Source organism: Vulpes vulpes, chromosome 11, assembly GCF_048418805.1.
Source record: "Vulpes vulpes isolate BD-2025 chromosome 11, VulVul3, whole genome shotgun sequence".
NCBI classification, from domain to species: Eukaryota; Metazoa; Chordata; class Mammalia; order Carnivora; family Canidae; genus Vulpes; species Vulpes vulpes.
Genome location: NC_132790.1, coordinates 26,891,791 through 26,915,430, shown reverse-complemented (window position 1 = coordinate 26,915,430; position 23,640 = coordinate 26,891,791). Strand labels below are relative to the sequence as shown.

General features: G+C 53.6%; 1 protein-coding gene across 2 annotated transcripts in view; it reads left to right on the top strand.

The window, feature by feature from the left end:
• GDPD5 (glycerophosphodiester phosphodiesterase domain containing 5) overlaps positions 1-23,640 on the top strand; it is an 85,833-nt gene that overhangs the window by 55,563 nt on the left and 6,630 nt on the right. For both annotated transcript variants that reach the window (XM_026010457.2, XM_026010455.2), the window contains exons 4-14: positions 2,501-2,604; positions 5,619-5,712; positions 6,318-6,377; positions 13,357-13,455; positions 13,901-13,994; positions 14,376-14,521; positions 19,034-19,116; positions 20,286-20,436; positions 20,947-21,165; positions 21,716-21,873; positions 22,122-22,269. In XM_026010457.2, the coding sequence (XP_025866242.1) occupies positions 2,501-2,604; positions 5,619-5,712; positions 6,318-6,377; positions 13,357-13,455; positions 13,901-13,994; positions 14,376-14,521; positions 19,034-19,116; positions 20,286-20,436; positions 20,947-21,165; positions 21,716-21,873; positions 22,122-22,269 (1,356 nt within the window). The remainder of the gene's footprint in view (positions 1-2,500; positions 2,605-5,618; positions 5,713-6,317; positions 6,378-13,356; positions 13,456-13,900; positions 13,995-14,375; positions 14,522-19,033; positions 19,117-20,285; positions 20,437-20,946; positions 21,166-21,715; positions 21,874-22,121; positions 22,270-23,640) is intronic.

Below are 23,640 nucleotides of genomic sequence, written 5' to 3'. Positions count from 1 at the left end.
GGACAGACATGGGGGCCGGGGCTGTGGAACCTCCGTGGAGAGGAGATTCACCCTGCCAGGACAGGGAAGGCCTTGGGAGGAGGAATTGCCTTCTAAATGGAGGGAATGGTTTGTGCAGAAGCATGGGGCTTGAAAGAGCCTGTTTGAGGAACTGCGGGTGATTTGGTGCCTGGGCTGGAAAGTGCCTGTTAGGGGGCAGAGGTGAGGGCTAAAGCCAGCGAGATTCCTGAGCTGGGGCATGACATGACCGGAGGTGGATCAGTCTTGGAAGACCGATGTTTAAGCTGGCCTGGGACCAGCCAGCTGCACTCTGCAGGAATGGGGGTGAATGAATTCTTAGTTACGAGCAAATAAGGACTGGAGGCAGCAAGAGGGACTTTGAGAAAGTCAAGGCCTGGGGGATGCTAGGTCAGCTGGGCGGGGGAGTGCTGGCTCAGACGTGGCATCCCACAGCCCTCAGCCCCACGGCTGTACTGTGGCTCCTCTCTGTTCCCCCGAATGGTCCCAGCCACGCAGGTTCTTTGGTGGCTGTCAGGGTTCCCATGCTCCAGGAAGGCCCATGGCTTGCCCTGCCTCTATCTGGGGTTTCTCCACTCCCTAGCAAGGCTGAGCCTCATGGGCCTGGAGCTGGGGCTCGTGCCATCCTCTGTCTGGGTGGGACAGACGCAAGTGGTCTACTGCCTGAGAAGCCACCCACCACCACCTGCTGGAAAGCTGGTTTCAGGGAGTTGTCACCTCCACATCTGTTTATGTGCAAAGTGGGGCAAAGCAAGGCAGCCTGGCTCTGTACATGACGGTGAGCGGAGGAGGCTGCTTTAACTGTCACCCAAGCTTGGACCCCCTTGCCCAGGCCTAGGCATGGAGTGGGTGCTCAGTGTGGATCATCATGGCTCATCCGGGTCTAAGGGCCTTTCCCACATGCTGGGAGAGGCAGAGCGTGCTTGAAGATGCACTGCTAGAGCACTGACCGTGCGGGCCTGGTTCTGAGAACATGGCTTGTATTATCTCATTTGATCCTCAAATCGACCCCACGGTGTCAGTACTACTATTCTCCTCACCACACACACGAATAAACTAGGCACAGTGGGGTTACATCAGCTTGTAATGCCTGAGGCCATATGGCTTGTAAGTGGTAAATGGGGAGTCTGGCTCCAGACACTGTACGTATAACCGCTCCACTGCGGTGTCTCTTGGTGGCATGGGATGGAGGTGTCCTGGGCAGTGAATGAACTTTCCCTCCTCTTATATGTGTGTTCCTGCCTACAGTCATAAATTGTAAGGGAGTGTCCTTGTAGATCACACAGTCATTTGGGAGACACAGTCACAGGAGAGGACCACGGTGCACAGGGCATGAGTTTAAAGACAGATGCACTGATGCCATGGGTGGCGGAGGTGGAGTCCAAGAAATAAGCAAATAAGCCAGGGTGCAGTGACTCTTCCAGGGTGAGGGAACTGGTTGGGGAAGGGGATGCAGCTGGGGGGGTGAGGGGAGCACCCCCAGAGGGACCTCCCTACCTGGCTAAGCAGTGAGGAGCACCATCAAGAGGTTACACCAGGGTTAGAACCATGCCTCTGGGCTAGAAGGATCAAAGAAGCCTAGGGGAGCTGCAGGGAGCTTGCAAGGGTTCTGGGCAGTGGCCAGGCAAGAGATGCTTGGGCCACCCAAGCCCTGCAGTCCCCCAAGGTTCTTTTCTGCACTGACTTCCCCTCAAAGGCTGTTGGATTGTTCTGATGATCTCAGCAGTTTCCCAGAGAGCAGGATGTTCCCAGCTTGTTGTGCTTCTGAGATAAGGGGACAGACGAAAGCAGGGATAAACCTGAGGGCCCAGCCGGAAGTGCCTGCAGACCTCTCCGGAAGCAGCAATGGGGGGGGGGACCCCCATCCCTGCAGGAACGGGGGTGGGGGGGGTGGGGGGGGGGAAGGCATGGCTACATGGCCCAGCCCTGAGGGGCTGACACCTGGTGGTGGTGGGGGAACACAATGCTTCAAGTCCAGAGACTGGGGTGCTGGTCTTTAATCCTCTGCTTCCTTGCTGTGTGACTAGGGCAAGTTGCTTCACCTCTCTGAGCCTCAGTGTGTTTGAGTAGCATGAGGCAGGGGTGAGAAGCAACATCTACACTGCAGGTGTGTGTGCGAAGGGAAGGAGGTGAGGGATGTAACCTCACAGGCTTCAGAGGACCATGCTGGTGCCAAGGCTTAGGGCACATGTGGCCTTTGCTCCTGGGGGCCATCACCAGAATGGGGAAGCTGGTGCACCCTGGAAAGGCTTCAGCCAAAGAGGAACAGAAGACCCCTGGGGCAGACCCCTAATGCTGCTCCTAGCTCCCTACTATTTTGGGTGTTGGGCAGGTCCCCACCAGGATGAATAGGGTAGAAGCAATCCCTGCTTGGCAGGTTTAGCTATAAAGGGGGAGGTCAGAAGAACATTCTAGGTGGGAGGTGGCCCAAGGGGCCAGCCGCTGACCTCACTTGTCTCCTTTCCTTGCTCTGCTCTTCCAGTGGGAACGCCTCTGGTTCCTGCTCCTCACCTTCACCTTCGGCCTCACACTCACCTGGCTCTACTTCTGGTGGGAAGTGCACAATGACTACGATGAATTCAACTGGTGAGTGGGTATGGGGTGGACAGGGGACATGGGGGCCTGGACCTTGGGCTAGAACGGGGGGGCTTTGGTTTGAACCTGTCTCCCAGGCTGGGCCCCAGAGCTTGTGTATGCCTTTTGGGGACAGGGTGATCCTCTGGAAAGCATAAAGGCCTTGCAGGAGCTGAGAGCCACTGGGGAGAACAGGGAACTCTTTCCTGCTGAGCTGTCATGGAAAATAGGAACAGGAGGCTGGGGTCTCTGGACCTCATTGTGGACAAGAATCCCAAGGCCCAGAAAGGCCAGGGCCTCGGCAGAGGAGGTGACCCCAGCCCCCAGGCATTTGAAATCCCTAAGCAGGACCTGGGGCAGGGCTAGCAGATACTACGGTTCTAGGGTAGCTCAGCACTCCTCAGGTCCAAGGGCAGGGCCACCTGAGGCTGATACCAGAGCACCAGGGTACTTGCTTCTTCCTCACTGCCTCCGCTGCCTACCTTTGTCAGACAGTGAAGGGCACAGGAAGGGGGTAAGTTCCCTGGGTTCTGGTGGGGAACTCCTCCACTGACAGGCATGGAAACGGAGGCCCCAGGTCACACAGCCAGTGGGAGCAGATGTGGGGCTTGGAAGCCAGGCCTCCTCACTCTCCATCCTGTTGGAAGTTCAGCTCAGTTCACCGTGACCATGAGCACACTAAGTTGAGCCCCTCTTAGGCTCAGTTTCCTCTTCTATAAAATGGGATAACTCCACTGTCATAAGGTCTTTCTGAGGATGAAAAGAGATGATGACCATACGAGGGCCCAGAGCTCTACATCACCCTCAGGGCTGCTTCCTGGGAGGCCAGAGCTCCAGCTGGAAGGTGGCCATGAAGTTAGAATTTGGGATTTCCAGGACTCTGGGCTTCTGAAGTGCTGTGGTTCTAGGATTCTGAGATGATCCTAAGATGCCATTAGTGGAATCTGGGCATCCACTCCCCTCTGCATGGCACAAGGCTGTGCCCCTGTTATTAATGAGCACAATAAAGGATGTGCCGCTGTCCCCCTGCAGCCTGGCAAGATGAGCCTGAGTCCCAGAGGTGGCCTCTGGCCTTTATTAAATGCCATAAATCAATTATTCATCCTCACAGATACCCAAAGCACTGTTGTGCATAAATGGAAACATTCCCTGCTTCCCTGCTGGCCCTCCACTGCAGACTTTGGACTGGGCTGAACTGGAGGGCTGCTTCCTGGGAGCTCGCCCGGTCTACCCCCATCATGTACATAGGGGGAAACTAAGGCCCAGAGAGGGCAGGACTCACCCGTGGCCACAAAACCAGTTAGTGCCAAAATAGTTTGAGGACCGTCTGAGGAGACTGAAGCTCAGAGAGGTTACGTAAACTTTCCAAAGTCACACAGCAAGAGGCAGGCAGGGACCTGAGCGTGGCTGACTGGATCACACTGTCCACAGAACTACCTCCCTCTGCCTAGAGTGAGCGCCCTGTCACTGGACAGCTCAAGCAGAGCACAGGTGCCTGCCCTGTTGGGGAGGCTGCAGGGGGAAGGCCTGCCTGGGACTTAGCGATGGCCTCAAGACCCGTAGCTCCCTCAGCCTGTCCTCTCAGTTTGTTGGAGTTGGTGCTGGGATTCAGGAGACCCCGGCCCGGCCCTCCTGGTCTTGACAGCGTCTGGGGATGGTTCACACAAGTGAGAGGACATGAGCAAGAGGCAGGTGGTCAGGGCTGGATGCAGAGAGCCAGGGAGGGGGCCGTGTGGGCGCTGCTCTCCAGGAGGGCTCCCTGCCAAAAGTGAGAGACAAGTGTCACCAAACAGCTCTCAGGAGTCATTCCCAAGGAGCAGGTCCTGCCCTTCTTTGGGCCTCAGTTTCTCCAGCTGTATGGTGAGAAGGGTGCACTCAGTGGTCTTCTAAGCAGCAGATTTTCACCTGCAACTGAGGATGAGGGTCAGGGAAGGGCAGGTGCCCCAGAGTGTCCTCCTGGTGTCTCCTCCCAGCCCCTTGCCCAGGCCAAAGGTGGCAGCAGGCTGGAAAGCACCTGGGGCCGGCTCACATTCTCTGACTACTCTGGGTGAACTGCTGTCTTCTCTGAGCTTCAGTGTCCCCAGCTGTCCAGGGAGGATGCAGGTGGCTCAGTCTTTCTGGAGAGCAGCTCAGCAGTAGCGCTCAGGAGCCTTAAAAAGTTCATTCCCTTTGGCCTATGATTCTATTTGTAGGAGCCTAAGAAAATAATAGAGCTATATGCAAAATTTTCTTTTTTGTGTTCATTTATAAGAGTGAATCATTGCAATCTGTTTTCATTAGTAGAAAGTTGACTACATATGGCACATTAATTCAGCAGACACATGGCTTTTCAAAAATCACATTTCCTTGGGATTTTTACTGACATCAGTAAATTCTTGTGTTAATAATGAGAAGAGAACTGACTGAGTACTACCACGTGCCTTGCCTCCTTTCGTGCTCTGGAAGCCCCGTGAAGGACACTTTGTTCTCTCCAGCCTACAGATGAAGAAGCTAAGGCTCAGAGAAGTCTGGGATTCCAATTTATCAATCCTAAGACCCCCAGACTTTCACATTTTAGCATCGAAATTAAGATGAATGTCACAGTCAATGGCGTCTTAGAATCAGGGAAGCCTGTCACCTCTGCAAGCCAGTAAGAGGCAGAGAGTGGGGATCTGAACCCTCTGCACCTCCCTCCGAAACCCAAGCTGAGCATGTGCTGGACATGGCAAGGTCCTGGCTTTGCTATTTTATAAATATATAACCATGGGAAACCCACTGGAAGAAAAGTATGCAAAGTCTTGCTAATAGTTACTTCTGGGCTGCAGAAATATGGAGAACTGTTGTTTTCTTCTTTATGCTTCTTGGCCTGCCCCGGGGTCCATTGTGAGCCCTGGACAGGCCTCACTGGTGAGCACGGAGACTGTGATATCATTACTGAGGGGTCCAAGGCCTGGTCACTGAGGCTGGCTGTGAGCGCTGATGGCCTGCTGGCCCAGGGTAGCCTCCTGGTTCCCTGGTGCAGGTCTGACCTCTTCTCCTCCTGGCAGGTACCTCTACAACCGCATGGGCTACTGGAGTGACTGGTCCGTGCCCATCCTCATGACCACAGCTGCCGCCTTCACCTACATCGCGGGCCTCCTGGTATGTGGGGCCGTCCCAGAGGGCAGGCAGCCCTGCTCCCAGGGGGAGGGAGGCAGCTTGCACAGGCCGGGCCGATGGAGGGTTACCCTGGTCTAAAGGGGGAAGCTGGCTTTTTCCCAGAGCCCCTTAGCCTGCTGCACCTCTGGGGTCGGAGGTCATCTTGCTTTTGCCCCATCCTGGAACGTCTTCCTCCTGACCCAGTGAGAACCGTCTTTCTGTTAGGGCCCACTGCAGACTGTCTCTTCCAGAAACTTCTCCCAATTCTCTATTCCCTCAGACTCAGGTCAATTCCCATGCTGGGCTGGGGGCTTTCTGGGGATGAGGCTCAAGTCTGCTTCAGAACCCTGGGGCCTCAAACTCCTAAAACCTTTACCGGGCAGCCCAAGTGCAGCAGGGTCCAGTGACCTCTTGAGGGAGAAATTGTAGAGGAGGAGGAGCCTAGGGGCCTAGAATAACCTGGGAGGTGGCCAGGCTTGGGCTGGGCTGAGCATTCCCACTGCCTGCCCCACTGCAGTTTGTTGACTGCCAACGGGCGTGTGGGAACCAGCAAAAACCTTCGGGGCCCACATGGTACCTGACTGCTACCCTGTGGGCCCCATCCTCAGGTCCTAGCACTATGTCACATCGCCGTGGGGCAGCAGATGAACCTCCATTGGCTGCACAAGGTAAGGGCAACCTCCATGGGGGCTGGGAGAAGGAAGGGGGGCTGCAGGCTGTGGCAGCAGAGGAAGAGCTTGGACACGCCATCCTTCCTCCCTGGAAGGAGGCCATCCCTCCTCTGGATTGCCCTTACAGTCGTTCAGACAGCTACCAGAGTACTCACTCTGTAGCTGGCACTGTTCTCATAGGTTGGCTGATGTTAACTCATTTAACCCTCATGGTAACCCTATGATGGAGGGACTTATCATCCCATCTTGCAGCTGGAAAGACTGAGGTACCATGAGTTTAAGAAACTTGCTCAGGGTCTCCCACTTATTAGGATCCTGGCTCTGTAGCTGCCAATTGGCCAGCACAGGTCACAGCCCCAGCCCCCACCCTCTTCATTCTTCAATATGGTTAAACTCACATGGTGATGTTATTCCCAACTCAGAGCCCTTCCCACCACTCCCCTTGCTCCCAGGGTGATCCCACCTCCCCCACTAAGGCCCTGCATGACTTGGGCCCTGCTCATGCCTCCCAAATGCTGGCATGGGACAGTCATCTCCACTTCTGCTGCATGAGACAGCCTGGGCCCTCCTGGTGTGGCTGCTTCTTCTTGACTTTACCTCTTTGCTCCTGCCCTCCCTCTCTCTCTCCTTTGGACTCCTTTCTTCATTTGCGTCCCCCACCCACACGCTGCTCAGTCTCCCCTGGCCCTGACCAGCTCCCCTGCCGGTCCTTAGCATCTGTGTTGTCCACTTCCACCTGGCCCCCCCACACCGACCCTCCCCAGTCTGGGAGCTCCTTGCAGGCCAGATTGGCTTTGCCCATCTCTGTGTCCCCCGGGCCCCACTCAGGGTGGGGCCTAAAGTGGGGAGGCTTCATACATTCCAAGGCTTAGTGCTCAGGCCACTCATTGCACACATGTGAATGCATGTGGCCGATGCCTGCCCTTCCTGAGGCCTCAGCTGGCATGGAGTGTGGCACAAAGCCGACCATGAGAGCCCCTCCTTCCCCGGAGCATGTGGGGTGCAGAGGGAGCCTAGGTGTCTCTTTTTACCAGAGCGTGGCTCAAATTGAGCATGCTTTTTAGGAAGGGGAAGATATGTCCAGAAGTAACTGTGAGCCCATGAGAGGGGTGCAGAGTGACAAGGGGAGGGGCTCACTTCCTGCTAGAAGGCAGACATGGAGCAGGAACCAGGAGGAGGACAGGGCAAGAAGCTAGGCTGTGTGGAGTGGCAGGTGCCAGGGGGCATCCAGGGGGCCTCTGAAGTCAGGCATGGGGGAGTCAGATCCTGGTAACTTGAGTCTGAGAGGAGTGAAGGCCAGCCAGCAGCCTTCCCCCTTCCTCCTGCTTGTCACACTATCTTGAAGTCTCCTCTGGGCTTTTGAAGGTCCCCTCATGGGGCACTTTCTTCTCCCGGCTGGGCAGCTGACACTTGAAAGAACTGCATTAGCTGGCACCCCAGGTGGGGCTGGCACCCACTGTGGTTACCTCTTCTGGCTCATGCCTGGTTCTCAGCAGGTCAGGTCACACTTCCTTGATCCTGGAGGAGAGGCCTCCAGAGGCATGAAGCCAGCCTGGGTAGCAGATCAGTACAGGGAGTCGTCCCCTAGGTCTGGGAGGATCAGATGCCTTCATGTGCCCCAGGGCCAGCTCCTGGGGTGCCAGTCCTGCCTTCCTCTCCCCTACATGCCCTCCCATGAGATCTCAGCACGAGGAGGGGCTTTGCAGGCCGAGCTGATCCACAGCTGGCCCTGCTGCACCAGGATGGAGGGAGTACCTGGGGGTCGGAAGATTCAAGCAGGGACTGGAAATTCTACTCTTCTGCTTCAAAGATTCTATCACTTGATCCTAAGATTCTAAAGAATCCTATCCTTCTTTGTTTTAAACCAATTTTTGACCATCTAATACACTGACACAGTTCAAAATTTAAAAGGTACGAAAAAGTTATGCAGTGTGAATCTCCCTACTATCTTTCTAGAGGTACTCTAAGTACGTGCAAAGAGGCAAATACATTTCCTTTCTCCTCCTCCCTTGACTACAAGTACTAGCCTTCTCCCTGTCTTCTGCACCTTGGGGGGCACCTGGCTGGCTCAGTAGGTTGGGTTAAGTGTCTGGCTTCAGTTCAGGTCATGATCTCAGGGTACAGGACGGAGCCCCAAGTGGGGCTTGGTGCTCACAGGGAATCTGCCTTTTCCTCTCCTCCCTGCCCCTGCTCTCTTTTGCTAGCTTGCTCTCTCAAATAAATTCTTAAAAATCTTTTTTTTATCTTGTTGATCATTTTTTAAAAAAGATTTTATTTATTTATTCATGAGAGACACAGAGAGAAGCAGAGACACAGGCAAAGAGAGAAGAGTGTTCCTGCAAGGAGCCCAATGCAGGACTCAATCACAGGACTCCGGGATCACAACCTGAGCCAAAGGCAGACACTCAACCACTGAGCCACCCAGGTGCCCAATAAAAAAAAAAAAAAATTTAAAAAAGTATTTTCTGCACCTTGGCAAAACCAGAGTGTCCCCACGGGTGTCCATCCTGGCTCCTGTACCCCGCCCCCCCCCCCCACCCCGTCCCTCATTCCAGGCTGATGCACCTGCCCCGGATCCCAGAGTTCTCACTTCCTTGCCCACACAGTGTGGCAGTGAGCTGGGCGGGGAAGTGTGTGGTCAAGAGTCTGCACTCTCACTAGTTCTTGCCACTCGGCCTTCTGGCCCAGGGCCAGCGACACATGCCCTCCAGTCTGGGCTAAGAAAACACCCTTGCCGTAAAGCATTCCCAGATTTCTTGACTTTGGCCAGTCTGATGGGTGAGGATGATGCTGCCAGTAGTTTACTGTACATTTCTCTCTCGATGACTTAGATTCAGCATTTTCCACATGCTAGAAGTCATGTCACTTAGTTTCCTTTTCTGTAAACTGGCTTTTCATCTCTTTTGCCCCTTTTTGCGGTGGGATTTGCTTTTTGCTTACTAATTTGTAGGAGTGCTTTATGGATTCAGAAAATCAGCCCTTTGACCACTGAACTGCAAATAATTCTTCCCAATTCATCTTTCAACTGGGCTTGTATTTTTGCCATAGGAACTTTTTTATTCTTCAGGATGTGAATGTGTCATCTCTTTTATGTCTCCTGGGTTTTGTGTCAGCCTTAGAAAAGTCTTTCCCACTCCAAGGTTATAAAAAATTTCTGTGTTGGTATCACTTGGTAACTGTAGGTTTCTACTTTTTTTTTTTTTAATATTTACTTATTTTAGCTTTCTGGAAGTTATTTGAGGGTATCGTGTGATTTTTCTTCTTTTTTAGATGGCTTCCTAGGTCCTGACTCGACTCTCTGTTCAGTAATCCATTCTTTCCCTCTAATTTGAGATGACACTTTTATATTAGACTAATTTTTAAAATATACATAGATCTGGGGGCACCTGCATGGCTTAGTCAATTAAGCACCTGACTCCTGATCTCAGCTCAGGTCTTGATCTCAGGGTTATGCGTTCAGGCCCCACATTTGGCTCCACCTTGGGCATGGAGCCTACTAAAAAAAAAAAAGATCTATTTCTGAGGTTTTTATTTACTTCCACTTATCTCTCCAGTCTCATGCCCAGTATTGTACTGCTTTACGTACTACAGTTTTATGTTTTAATCATTATCTTTATTTTGAGAGTCTCTGGTTCCCCGGGGTCCTGATTAGGGGCAGGCTGCAGAACAAAGGGGCCTAGGATGGTCCAGAACAGGAGCCATTTAGGGCAGGCAGGGTACTGTGAGCGGATCTGGGTGTCCACTTGGGGACCTTCCCCTTCCTCCCCAGTCCTCTCAAAGCTTGTTTCCCAGAAACAGGAGACAAGTCCAGGCAGGGGCCCAGAGGATGAGAAGGTTGAAGTGTACTTGGGACTTTCCAGTAAACAGGAGATCCCTTCCCTGAGATGCCCCCCTTCCTGCCCCACGCAGCACTCCAGAATCAGTTCAGACGTCACTGCCATGAGGGGCTTTGATCACAGCTCCTACCTCCCCAGGCTGTTCCTCGTCCTGGCACTGATCACACTCCACTGCCCCAATCTGTGGCCTTGTCTGAGGCCTCTGCCACAGTGGCAGCAGCGCCCAGCCCAGGGCCTGCCTAAAGGAGGTGTCTGTCAGTGACCCAAGCTGCAGCCCAGGGAGGAGGACTGGGCACAGTCACACCCATCAGTTACTGTGTGCTGGGGCAGGGCCTGTGCTTCTGCCCTCAGCCCAGGCCCCAGCAATGCCTCTGGGGGCCATCCTATCACATTCCCTGCATCAGCGCTCCCTATGAATTCAGACTGCCCTCCAAACAACCAGCCCAGGCTCCCCGGTTCTTCCTGGCATCTGGCCTCTCTTCCTCCAGCTGCAGCTCGGGAAGGCACACTCCTGCTAGGTGATGCTCATCACAGTAGCCGTGGCCATCATGTCCTGGGTGCCTACTGTGTGTGTCAGACGCTTTCCACACAGTATTTCGTTTACTCCTTGTAAAAATCTTGTTCGGGCAGCCCGGGTGGCTCAGCGGTTTAGCGCCGCCTTCAGCCTGGGGCGTCTTGGAGACCCGGGATCAAGTCCCACGTCAGGCTCCTGCACGAAGCCTGCTTTTCCCTCTGCCTGTGTCTGCTCCTCTCCCTCTCTCTCTGTCTCATGAATGAATAAATAAAATCTTACAAAAATAAAAATAAAATAAAAATCTTGTTCATTTGGTATTATGCCCACTTGTTCAAATTATACCACTAACATTTAGTAAGCATTTGCATTTACTATTTTGTTGCCAACCCCTGTGCTTATGAGCACAACACTTGCTTTCTCCGCCTTATCCCCAAACCCCTTTCAGGGGGCAGTTGCTCTTCCCATTGCACAGATCAGGAGACCTGCTTCAAGGGGCTAGCCCCTCAAATTAGGCCACAAAGCTGAAATTTAACTGAAGGATGGGACTGGTGCAGCCCCGAACCTTGGCCAGACGTCTGCCATTTGGATCACAGAACCCAGATTCCAGCCACCTGCTGCACTTTTGCAAGATTGCAAGGCTGGCTTCCCACTCCTCTCAGGCACCAGCATGCAGGCCAGGCTCACTGCACGGATATTTTGCCTGTGTCCTCCGTCCCTCCCGCTGTCCTCTCAAACCACAATCCCACCTGCACAGGAAACCAAGGACCACTTTCAGAGCAGGATAGTGAGCCATCACTGGCCTTCTGGGTGGGCTTTATCCTTTCCAGTCAGATTCAAGGGACAATGGTTACGTTGTTGGAAATCGGTGCAGTTATCATGGCTTGAGACATTGGGGGGGATGTGGATCTCACAGACACTGAACACTGCAGTAATGCTGCTGAGCATAATGGTTGCCAGGACAGCAACTGCAAAACTCAGAGAGAATAAAAATTTTAATTGCATTAGGATTATGGGAAATCAGTCTTTTCACTATCAGTTAAATGTAGGAAGACTGCGGAAACAACCCTTCAGAGACATTGGCAGCGCCCATGGCCTGCCTGGAAGGGGCAGCAGAGGGGCAGGGAGCCTGGGTGTTGAGGGGGGATTCTCAGAGACGGTGAGCACACTCCTTGGCCTCCCCCTCTACTGCAGCATGAAAGCCCAGAAAGAGCATGACCCCTGAGACAGGCAGGATGGAGTTTGTTTCTGGATCTGCCCCCTCAAAGCTACAGGGCAAGCAAACCCTTATGCCCACCAGTTTCCCCATGTGTAAACCCAAGGTGATAATGACCTCATCTGGGACATGACAAGAAAAAACATGAGGAAAACAGGACATCCCTCCCCTGGCCCTCTGTGTACCTGCCTCTCCCTTACCCGCGTCCCCCGGGCCAGTATGTTACAGCCCATAAAGGCCCCTACTCGTCTCAGCCTTATTACTGTTTCTTATTGGAACATTTGTTTCTGGGCTGATGGGCTGGAATGACAAACCTCCAAAGGAAAACTTAATCCCAGGCAGGAATGAATCTTCCCTGCCTGGCAGGGAACAAAGATGGATCAACCACTGTCTCTGCCCTTACCATCCAAGCTCCTTCTGTTAGTGGAGGGCTCTCAGAAGGCTGCTGCCTCCAGAAAAGGCACTGCAGGAAGGGGTTGGGGGCAGTGGGGAGAGCTTGCAGCAGCAGCAGGGCAGGCCATGGTGGCGCTACGGGCTGATTATGGGGGTTGGGGGGTTGGAGGGTTGGAGGTAGAGGTGTGACCTGAGCTTTAAGTTGCCAGGCTTGGCAGTGAGGGGAAAGTGGCTGGACTGAGGGGGGGGGGGGCTGGGGGCCGAGTAGTCAGAAACGAGGCTTCACTTGGTTTGGGGAAGCATCTTGCATTGCAGGAGATGTTTCAGATCCCATCTGTCCGCAGAGCTCGCTGACCTGTGGAGGTTGTCTCGTCTTCCCTCAGGGTTATGCTCCTCACCTTCTCCGGGAGGCAGCTCAGAGGGCAGCCCCCACCAACACAGAAGCTGGAAGCTCAGAGGCCGGGGCTGGGAGCAAGCCTTGGCGGTGGGGCTGGGCAGGGGGTTGGGGGCAGAACCCTGCCTCACGTCTGCTTGATACCCCCCAGGGGGTATCAGCTCTTGCAGGGGACCTGGCTTCTCAGCCTCCTGCCCCCCCCCCGGTCTGGACAAGTCACCCTTCACCACAAGGGGTGCTGGCAGTGCCAGGAGAGGCCTTGGACGTGACAGGCTGGGGCCGGGAGAGGTCCCACTGGCCAAGTGTCTTCTCACACCCTCAGTGGGGCTGAACCCTGGGCTGTGCCTCACCTCCCCGCCAGCTGCCTCTCATCTTCTCTCCTCTCCAGCCTCCCTTCCATATTCTCTTGAGGTCCCCCTGCCTTCTCCTGCCTCTCACTGTCACTAATGGCTCCCTTACAGTCGTGCCTCCCTGCTCTGTGGGTCTCTCTTGCACTCTCCATTCCTCTCTGTGACCTCTCAGGCTCTCCCACTGCCTGCCCCACCCCACACACACACACTGGGGATGCTCAGGCTGTCCAGGCACACTGGCTCTGACCCTCTGTTGGGGGATACTTCCCCTTCCAGATGGGGCTGGTGGTCATCCTGGTGTCCACAGTGGTGGCCATGTCAGCCGTGGCCCAGCTGTGGAAGGACGAGTGGGAGGTGCTGCTGATCTCCCTGCAGGTGAGTGGGGGGGGCGGTAAGAGATGGTAGGGGATGGTGGGGGGTAGTTAGGGGGTAATGGGGGGTAGTGAGGGAGGACGGTGAGGGGTGGTAAGGGGGTAGTGGGGGGCAGTGAGGGGGGACGGTGGGGGATGGTGAGGGGGATAGTAGGGGGCAGTGAGGGGGGACGGTGGGGGATGGTGAGGGGGTTGTGGGCAGCTCCTTCCTTGGGACCTTCCAAACAAGGCAGTCCCTTTTTATCACTTATGTCTCTCCAAAGGCCCAGAGGAGGCAGGGAGTGGCCCAGGACACACAGCAAGTCAGAGCAGGGAGGGGGCTATGGCTCAGGGTTTCTGCACCCAGAGTTTCCTCCACTGAAAAATGGAGATAGAGTTGCCTGACCCACAGATAGAGGCTGGGCATAGCTGGGAGCCAATGGTCCCTCTTGCCCCTTCCCACACACCAGGGCACGGCACCATTCCTGCATGTGGGGGCCCTAGCTGCCATCACTGCGCTCTCCTGGATCGTGGCCGGACAGTTCGCCCGTGCGGAACGGTCCTGTAAGTATGACTGCCTTCTGAGTACCAAAACCAGCTTGCCCGGCCCTCACATGAACATCACCTAGGGAGCCTGGGGATAAGGTGTCACTCTCAGTGCGGGGGTTCTGGTTCAGAGTGGACGACAAGTTCCACCAAGGGCTGCAACCTTGGTCAGCCCTGAGTGTTCCCTCCTTTGCCTGTCTGTGTGTGTTAGAAGTCAAGCTCGCCATCCCAGCAAGAATGGGGGCTGCCTGTGGGGCAGGGTCATCTCGGTATCTGGGTCCTGACAGGTGGATTTTTCTGCCCACCCCCCTCACCTCCAACCTGCCCAGGGTTCATGGGTGGGCCTTGTGGGAGCCAAATAGCTCCCCAGGCAGCCTCACTCACAGTCGGTGTCTGCAGCCTCCCAGATGGCCATTCTCTGTATCTTCTTTGCCGTGGTGTTTGCCTTCTACCTGGCCCCTCTCACCATCTCCTCTCCCTGCATCATGGAGAAAAAGGACCTGGGCCCCAAGCCTGCCCTCATTGGCCACCGCGGAGCCCCCATGGTGAGTGCCCCCTGAGGGTCCTAAAGGAGCAGAGTGGGGCTACCATTCTGGGGAAGACAGGCCAAGAACCATCTCCTTGTAGAGAGGAACTTGTGGGGAAAGGAATGTAAGTGTAATGTAGTAATAGCAGTGATCTTAGATGGACTGAATCCTGAAGAGCCCTGAAGGTATCTTACTAAAAAATTTAACTTTTATCCTGAGGGAAGATGCAGGAGGGCTTCAGGCTGGGGCCAGACCCAGCAGAGCTGGGTGAGGTGAGAGAGGTGCCAGGTGTGGGGAGGACAGCAGGTCCCTGGGTTGCCAGAGGCAGCAGAAACACATTCAGGGCTGGGGGGGGGGGGTGGTTGGCACTGAAGGGACAGGTGCAGCTCAGAGCCCACGGCTAAAGGGAAGGTAGTGGTGTTCACGGGGTTCACCTGGAGAGAGGAAGAAGTCAAAGTCAGAGCCCTGTGACCTCTCAAACAGTAGGCCTTCTGCTTGAGAGGATGGCTTCAGAGCCTTCTTCCTCGGCCTTTTGTCAGCTGTGGGAGCCTGGACTGATCCCTATCTGCTCTGCCGGTTCCCTTCTCCTAGATAACCAGAGCGTCCGCCCCGATGGCCCATGCGAAGCAGGCCTTAGCACGTGTGAAGTGCCTGGTTATGGGCCTAGTGCACAGAAAGGATAGGTAGACATTTCTGCTTTCTGGGGCAGGCCCTCTCCCTCCTCTGGACCAGGGGCTCCTTCTCCAGAAGCACCTGGAATGTGATTCTGAACAGAGGCAGTACCACTTTCCACCCCCAGGGGGCACTTGAAGACTCCGTGAGCATTTTTTTTTTTTTTTTTTCCAGTAATTGAGAGTTCCATGGTATCACTGAATTTCAGGGTAGTCAAGGCACCTGACAAAGTAATTTTTAAAAGGAGGTAGTTGGGCAGCCCTGGGGGCGCAGCGGTTTAGCGCTGCCTGCAGCCCGGGCTGTGATCCTGGAGAGCCGGGATGGAGTCCCACATCGGGCTTCCCGCTCGGAGCCTGCTTCTCCCTTTGCCTGTGTCTCTGCCTCTCTCTCGCTCTGACTGAATAAATAAGTAAATCTTTAAAAAAATAAAACAAAAGGAGGTAGTTGAGTCTGATGGGGCTGTGAATCACTCTTAGGTTCTTCCCTGCTGCCTGTGGTGGGTGTTACTGTGCCCATTTACTAGATAAGACACAGACACTTGTTCCCTAGCTGCACCCTGGGGCCCTCCCAACATACCCTTTGCTGATCCCAGCACCTCCTGGAGGAAAGCAGATGGAAGGGCCATGGCTATGGAGTCACAGATCTGGATTTGGAGTCCAGTTTTGCCCCATGTTGCCTGTGTGTCTTGGTGGGGTGGGTCACCAATCCCCTCTGTGCCTTATGCTGCAAACTATCATGAGCATAACATAGAAGCACAGCCTCTGCAGGTGGGCGGGGGCCTAAGATTATAGCACCTCCTCTGTCCATGACCCAGATTACCCACTCCCACCTGCTCCCTCAGCTGGGAAGGAGCCAGTGGCCCCAGCATAGATCATTTTTTTAGTAGGAAAAATCTCTAATATTTGTGGGAGGTGTTAAGAATGGTATAAGGAATCATAGAATGAAAAACAGTACAAAGACTCCAAGACCACCTTCAACATTTATCAGTACTCTTGCCATTCTTATTTCATCTGTCTCCCTACTTTTTTTCTGCTATTTTCAATATATTTTTTTTAAGATTTACTTATTTTAGAGTGAGTGAGCACAAGCAGGAGGAGCAAAGGGAGAAGGAGAGAGAATCCCAAGCAGATACCGTGCCCAGTGCAGAGCCAGATGCAGGGCTCAATCCCACAACCTCAGGGATCACCACCTGACCTGAAACCAAGAGTCAGATGTTCAACCGATTGCACCACCCAGGCATCCCTATTTTAAGATTTTTAAGAAAATGTATTATGTAAGCAATCTTTACACCCAACATTGGGTTTGAACTCATGACCCTGAGATCGAGAGCTGCATGCCCCAACTGCCTGGGGCTCAGTCAGTTGGACATCGGACTCTTGCTTTTGGCTCAGGTCATGATCTCATGGGCTGTGGGATCAAGTGCTGTGCCTGGCATGGAGTCTGCTTGGGATTCTCTCCCTCTTCTTCTCCCTCTGCCCCTCTCCCTGCTCTTGTGTGTGTGTGTGCAAGTGTGCATGCGCATGTGTTCACTCTCCCTCCCTCTCTCAAAAATAAATAAATAAAATCTTAAAAAAGGGAAAAAGAGCTATATGCTCCATAGACTGAGCCAGCCAGGCATCCCTCTGCTGTAATATTTTAAAGCAAATCCCAGACATCGTATCATTTTGCCCATACATCCTTCAGGATGTATCTCTAATCCATAAGGACTTTTTTTTTTTTTTAACATAATGACAACTCAATGCTGCTGTTACATCCAACCAAATTAATAATAATTGTTTAAAATTATCTAATACTGAATCTATGTTCAGTTTTCCTTTGTTGTCTCAAAATACTTTTTTTGTATTTGAGCTGTTAAAAATCCGGCTCCAAATGGGGTCCACATGGTGCATCTGGCTGACATGTCTTCCAAGTTATCTTTTAGTTTATAGCAGTCCCCCTCCCCTTTTTCCATATGCTGTTTATTTGTCAAAGAAACTGAGTCATTTGTCCTGGAGAATCTCCCACATCATGCATCTGGGTGATTACATCCTTGCAGTGGCTGTTGAGGGGCTGGCACGAGTGTCTGACACAGCCAAGTGTCTCACTGTGCATGCACGTGTATCGGTGTCTACACCAATACATATCATTGTATGTCATTGGCTCTGGATCCACACATCTGTGTGTGATGAGCCCAAGTGCACACTGCTGTCTTCAAGATGGTGTCTGTGTGCCCTTGGGTGTATGGTTCCTATGTGGGTGCACCTGTGTGTGTGTTTGCTCTTTATTACTTGGTCAGACTAACTCCAGCGTTGGAACTTTTAACTACAGTGGCCTGCCCACCTGAGTTTGTGACAACTGCCCCTCATATACACACTCCTTGACAAAAGAACCCCACTTGGGCTTAGGCCTGAGGCAGGCAGGGATTAAGAATTCACCCTGAAATCCTGCCTGCTTCTTAGAGCCCTCCTGGAGTCCCAAGGCTGGCCAGGGAGGCCCAGGTTTCCATGTCTCTCTCTCCAGGAGGTCGGCACCTACCCCCTGGGAGACATGAGTTTACAAAGCCTCGCCCACCAGGGGTCTTTGTAGCCCCTGCCATGCTCCTTTGTATCTACCCACAGTCCACCTTCTGCAGCCTCAGCCCACGAGGGAGCTCTGGCACTTGTGAGAGGCCTGGCTGTGTGGACCATGTAGAGGCGAGAGGGGCAAGAGCTCCAGAGTCCAAGCCTGTCTCTAATGCCTCTGTGACCCTATTCTGCCTCTGGGTGAGGCCTCACACAGCCCACAAGACTGAGAGAAGGGAGCCACGTCCTCCAAAGCTGCTCTGCCCCAGGGAAGGAGGAAGAAAGGATGTCTCTTATCTTACCTGTGAGCTTGATAACATTAGCCCATTTTAAGCTAAAGAAACCAAGGTGCAGAGGTGAGGTGAGTGGGAAGTAGAATTGTTCCTTCTCAGCCCCATGGCTCTTGCTGTGGGAATGTGTTATACGTGGGAGCGGCAAGACCAGAGGGAGAGAAGATGGGCATGAGTATGTCTCGGTGGGAATGAGATCAGCCACAGGAACCCCTTGCAGCCCATCCTTTCACTGCCAGGAGTCCTTCCTCTTCCAGCCCACACTGTGCAGAGTCCTAGCCCAATCCTTGGTGTGGTAGTGACCCCCAGTGGTGACAAGGGGTATGACAGGGTCCTCAGATCAGACAACTAGGGAGAGAGACTTGGAACTCCCACTCTCCCAACTGAAAGGACCCAGTGAATCCAGAGAACACGGAGTATACACCCCCAAGGGGAAAATGGGGAAGGAGATGCACTGGTGGTCACAAAGCTAGTTAATGGAAGGGCCAGGGCTAGAACCAGATCTTTTGATGTATATGCTATGATATTAGTAGTCATTTATTAAGCACTTACTGCATATCAGGCAATATGTTGGGGGCTTTTAACCCATGTAACAGTCTGGGGGGTGGTCTTGTCATGTCTGTATAGATGAGAAAACCAGGAACCCTGTGGAAACTCTGCCATCCTGAGTACCCTCTCCTCTCCTTCTGGGATTTCCCCCTGGACCCAGGGTATAACCATGAGGAAATAGCCCCAGCCCAAGACTGCCACAAGGCAGAGGACTATATAAAAGCCCTCACACCCCCACATTTCTATAGGTCAACACTAACCACCCCTGCCTCCTCCCCTCAAAAAAACCTCTGAGGCAGGCATGATCTAACAGATGAGGAAACTGAGCCTCAAAGAATCTGCGTGGGTGCCCAGGGTCCCATAACCACTGCCTGGAGGAGTGGGAACTAGCACCAGGCCTACTCTAGCCTCCCGACACAGGTTCTTATTGGCTGGGGAGGTGTACATCAGCTAAATGTTGGCTCTCCCTTCCTGCCCAGCTGGCCCCAGAGCATACGCTGATGTCCTTCCGGAAGGCCCTAGAGCAGAAGCTGTACGGGTTACAGGCTGATGTCACCATCAGGTAGGTGTAGGGGTTGGGGGGACTGCTATACCTCTCATCCCTGCTGCATTCACATCCGGGACTCTGCTGGAGGAACCTCAGGTCCCAGAGCCTCAGAGATGGGAGGGCAGAGACTTGGACTATCCACTGCAGGGCCCACACCCTGTTTGTGCCAAATGCCAGGATATAAAATAGAGAAGTGAGTAGATGCTCTTGGTACAAGCAGGGGTTGGGGAGTGGGACCTGGGGTCCTGTCACAGATCCTGTTGAAGGAGAGACTAGATCTATATGGCTCAGCAAGACGGAGTTCAAACACTCATAAGTGAAATAAACACATTGCAGAGTAATACATCCACTGTGATGCCAATTATATTTTAGTTAGAAGACCACATAAAATGATTTACACATTCTCAATGTATAGCTTTTAAAAGTATCTATTAGTATAAAGGTTGAGAAAAATCCATAAAGTCTCACAACAGATTACCTCTGAGAAGGGGAAAAAGACAGGGCTACCATGTATAGTCTACACAGGTGATTGTGTAGTGAAAAAGGAAACCACATATGTCAGGTTCCAAGTATAGATATCACCATCAGTCCATCTTTGCCAGTGTAGACATCACAGAATTGTGTGTTTATCCAAACTTTCTAGCAGATGGTGGTAAAATGCCTTGAGGAAGGGGGACTCCCATGCCTCTTACTATTTCACACTAAGATACCATGTGGGCTATTGGCAGCCCCAGTGGGGTAGACCAGGCTGGTGGTAAGAGGAATATGTCAAAGAGGCCTGCATTTGTACTGTCCTATAATGGCCTCACATGGCCTGGGTTCTAAATCAGGTTCTACCACTCTCTGGGCTAATGGACCTGAGCTAGGTACTTCCTCTCACAGCCTCAGTCACCCCATTAACAAATGAGGTGATGGTATCTATCTGCTGTGGTTGCTAAGAGAATAGGCCCAGCCCTTCATCTTCAGCCATCCTTACCCCCATCTCACCCTCACAGAGAGCCAGAGGGAGTCCCCCACCGGCCCACTGTCCTCCCTGAGGCCCAGACAGGAGCAAAGCCTGCTTGGCTCCCAAGGGCATTGGTGTAAATGGGTGGGAAGGAGTGAATGGGTGTTGGAGGAGGATCATCAGTGGGCAGATGAGGGGCCTCGGTGGACAGTGACTTGGCGGTCCCACCTTCGCACAGCCTGGATGGTGTGCCCTTCCTCATGCATGACAACACCCTGCGGCGAACCACCAACGTGGAGGAGGAATTCCCAGAGCTCGCCCGCAAGCCCGCCTCTATGCTGAACTGGACCATCCTGCAGAGGCTCAACGCCGGCCAGTGGTTCCTGAAGGTCTGGCTATACCTGTCCCAGTCCTGGACATGGAAAACACAGGGACCCCATGGGGCAGCCATCAGCTCAGATGACCCCTAGTTCCCTAGCATCAGTGACTCATCACCAGGCCGGTTGGTGAGCTCCTATCACTGGAGCCCAGATATCATGGTCATCACCACTTGTTCTGGTTCAGTTTTCCCCACAGAAAAAGTTGACAGTGATGAGAATAGTTAACAGATAAAAATTGTTAACTCTGTCAAACTCTACAGGGAGATTGGTTCCTGGTCTGAAATGCTACTAAAATGTGCTGGGGTCTGGGAGAAGTTCCAAGCAAATGATTCTTTCAGGAAACAGGGTGTGGTGTGGAGAAGTTAGGGTTGGGATCTCCTAGACTCCCCACAGGGCCACAGCCATCAGTTTGCCTGACCCAAACACCAGCAGACACTGGCAGCTCAAGGGTCTCCCTCCTTGGTAGCCAGGAGCCCCAACAGCCGGTGAGGCAGCCTCTTGTATCCCTATCTCCACCAGACTGATCCCTTCTGGACGGCCAGCTCCCTGTCGCCCTCTGACCACAGGGAGGCACAGAACCAGTCCATCTGCAGCTTAGCAGAGCTCCTGGAGCTGGCCAAGGGCAATGCCACGCTGCTGCTCAACCTGCGTGACCCGCCACGGGAGCACCCCTACCGAGGCAGCTTCCTCAACATCACGCTGGAGGCCCTGCTGCGCTCTGGCTACCCCCAGCACCAGGTGAGGCCCTGCAGAGCAGCCCCACCTGGCCCCACCCCTCAGGAAACCCAGGACTCCCTTATCAACTCCCAGGCCACCTGTCTAGACCTCAGCTTCCACATTTGTAGAATGGGGATGGCCTGCCCCATGCCTTCCTGACAGGGCCATCATGGAGACAAGAGGGAAACAAGGAAGCCCTTTGAAATGTACAAAGGGCAGGAGCAGGCTCTCTGGAACACTTACTTTCATGAAGCGTTGCCCGCATCCTTGCAGTGTACTACTTGGAGATCAGAGATTTGAAACCACTTTATGGCAGCATGCCAGACCGGTGGCAACCTCCGGAGTAACCTGGGTTATCAGTCTTGTGACAAAGGGACTAGAGGGGAAGGTCCCGGAGCAATTCCACAGCCTTGGCTGGATTGAGCTGGCCCCTGTAGATGGTTATTATATGTAAGCCTCACTGTGTGCCAGGTCCCATCTCTTTTAACCCTTCCCGGGGCTCTGGGAGGGTAGATGCCATAACCCGGTTTGACAGAAGAGAAATCTGAGGCTGACCCACTCCTGCCTGCAGGTCATGTGGCTGCCTAACAGGCAGAGGCCCTTCGTGCGGAGGGTGGCCCCTGGCTTCCAGCAGACATCGGGCTCCAAGGAGGCGGCCACCAGCCTGCGGAGAGGCCACATCCAGAGGCTGAACCTGCGCTACACTCAGGTGTCCCGCCAGGAGCTCAGGTGCCCACCCCAGCTCACGCAGAGGAGGCCAGACACACTGGAGCTCATGGTTCAAGGAGTAGAGGTTGAGAGCATAAGGCAGATCTGGGCGTTGTCTGAGCTTGGTCCTCTGGGAGTAGATTCTTTTCTCTGGGGACAGTTGTGAGGACAGCAGATTTATATAGGGGGGCATGCTTTATAGATTTCCCACACTGGGCCTGGAGGCCCTGGTCCGAGGGCCAACCAGCCTCTGTCCACCGGCCCCACAGGGACTACGCATCCTGGAACCTGAGTGTGAACCTCTACACAGTCAATGCACCGTGGCTCTTCTCCTTGCTGTGGTGTGCGGGGGTCCCATCTGTCACCTCTGACAACACCCATGTCCTGTCCCAGGTGCCTTCCCCCCTCTGGATCATGGTGAGTTGGGAAATTTTGGGGGGGGGGGCAGAGAGGATACCTGGGGATGTATAGAGAGAGCCTATGGCACAGGGTGGGGGGCAGGCTCCACACTCCAGTCTCTGGTGAGGTCTCAAGGGTGGGGAGCAGGACACTGAGGAGGATTTTTGTGGCCTCTGAGGTCTGCACTATGGTGCTGGGGGGTGGGGAGAAAAACATCACTTCAGGGCCCTAGGGGAGTCAATTACTACTTGGGGTTTGAGCTTGGGGAGGTTATGTCTTATTTTAAAGGAGGGGGAAAAAGAGTAACAACAGGACAAGGATAGGGAACGTGAAAAGCTGGTCTGAGAATAAAGCAAATAAAACCAATTTTCAACTGGTTGATGGAGCACCTGCTGACAAGCTTGAGCTCTAGTCCCAGCTCTGCTATAGGGGGTTAGGGGTGCCTGTGACCTCCCTGCTGTGCTCCCACTGCCACCTCCCCGAGGACATGACAGCCAGTCCAAGGGTCTTGTTACAGCTGAGACAGTGTCGGGGTCAGTGAATCAGATCTAGGTTCTGGAAGGTGTGTCCATCCACCTGCCCACTGTCCTCACAAACCTCCAAGGGCTCTGCTCAGAACAAGATGGAGGAACTCACTGACTGGTGGCAACAGCAATGAGCACCTTCGAATTTTCAGGTCTGGAGCTGACCAACAGCGAGAAGGGCTCCCGGCCCAGCCCCAACCCTCCTCCACAGTCTCCCTGAGATCAAGGGCCCGGGAGGCCTGGCTGCACAGGAGGCTTTGCCCTCTCTGGCCCCTGGAGAGGGAGCTCCCGCACTCCACACCCTACGGAGACACATGTAACCTTAGACCCGCACAGATGCCCTGTGCCTCTCCACACACACCCCTGCATACCTGCTAGTCCTTTACACCTTCACATTCAGCTGCCTGCCTTTCATTGACTTGCCTTCTGCTTGGAGTCCCCTTAAGCACACAAACCTTTCAGGCTTATTAACATATGCCACCTTTACCCTGACCTCCCCACAGACTTTTTTTTTTTTTTTTTTTTTTTTGAGAGAGAGAAGACAGAGGGAGGGGCAGAGTAAGAGGGAGAGAGAATCTTAAGCAGGCTTCATGCCCAGCATGGAGCCCAACGTGGTGCCTGATCTCACAGCCCTGAGATCATAACCAGAGCTGAAATCAAGAGTCAGACACTTAACCAACAAAGCTACCCAGGCACCCCCACATAGCCCACACAGATCTCTTTTATCCTACACTTGCACATGCACACGCCCATACACCCACAGTGCTGAGATCTCACTGCTATAAAATATAATCTCAAGGCCCCAAAGCCCAATCTAGGTCCTCCCTCATCCTTCCTTGAGGGTGACATGGGGTCCTCCTACCCA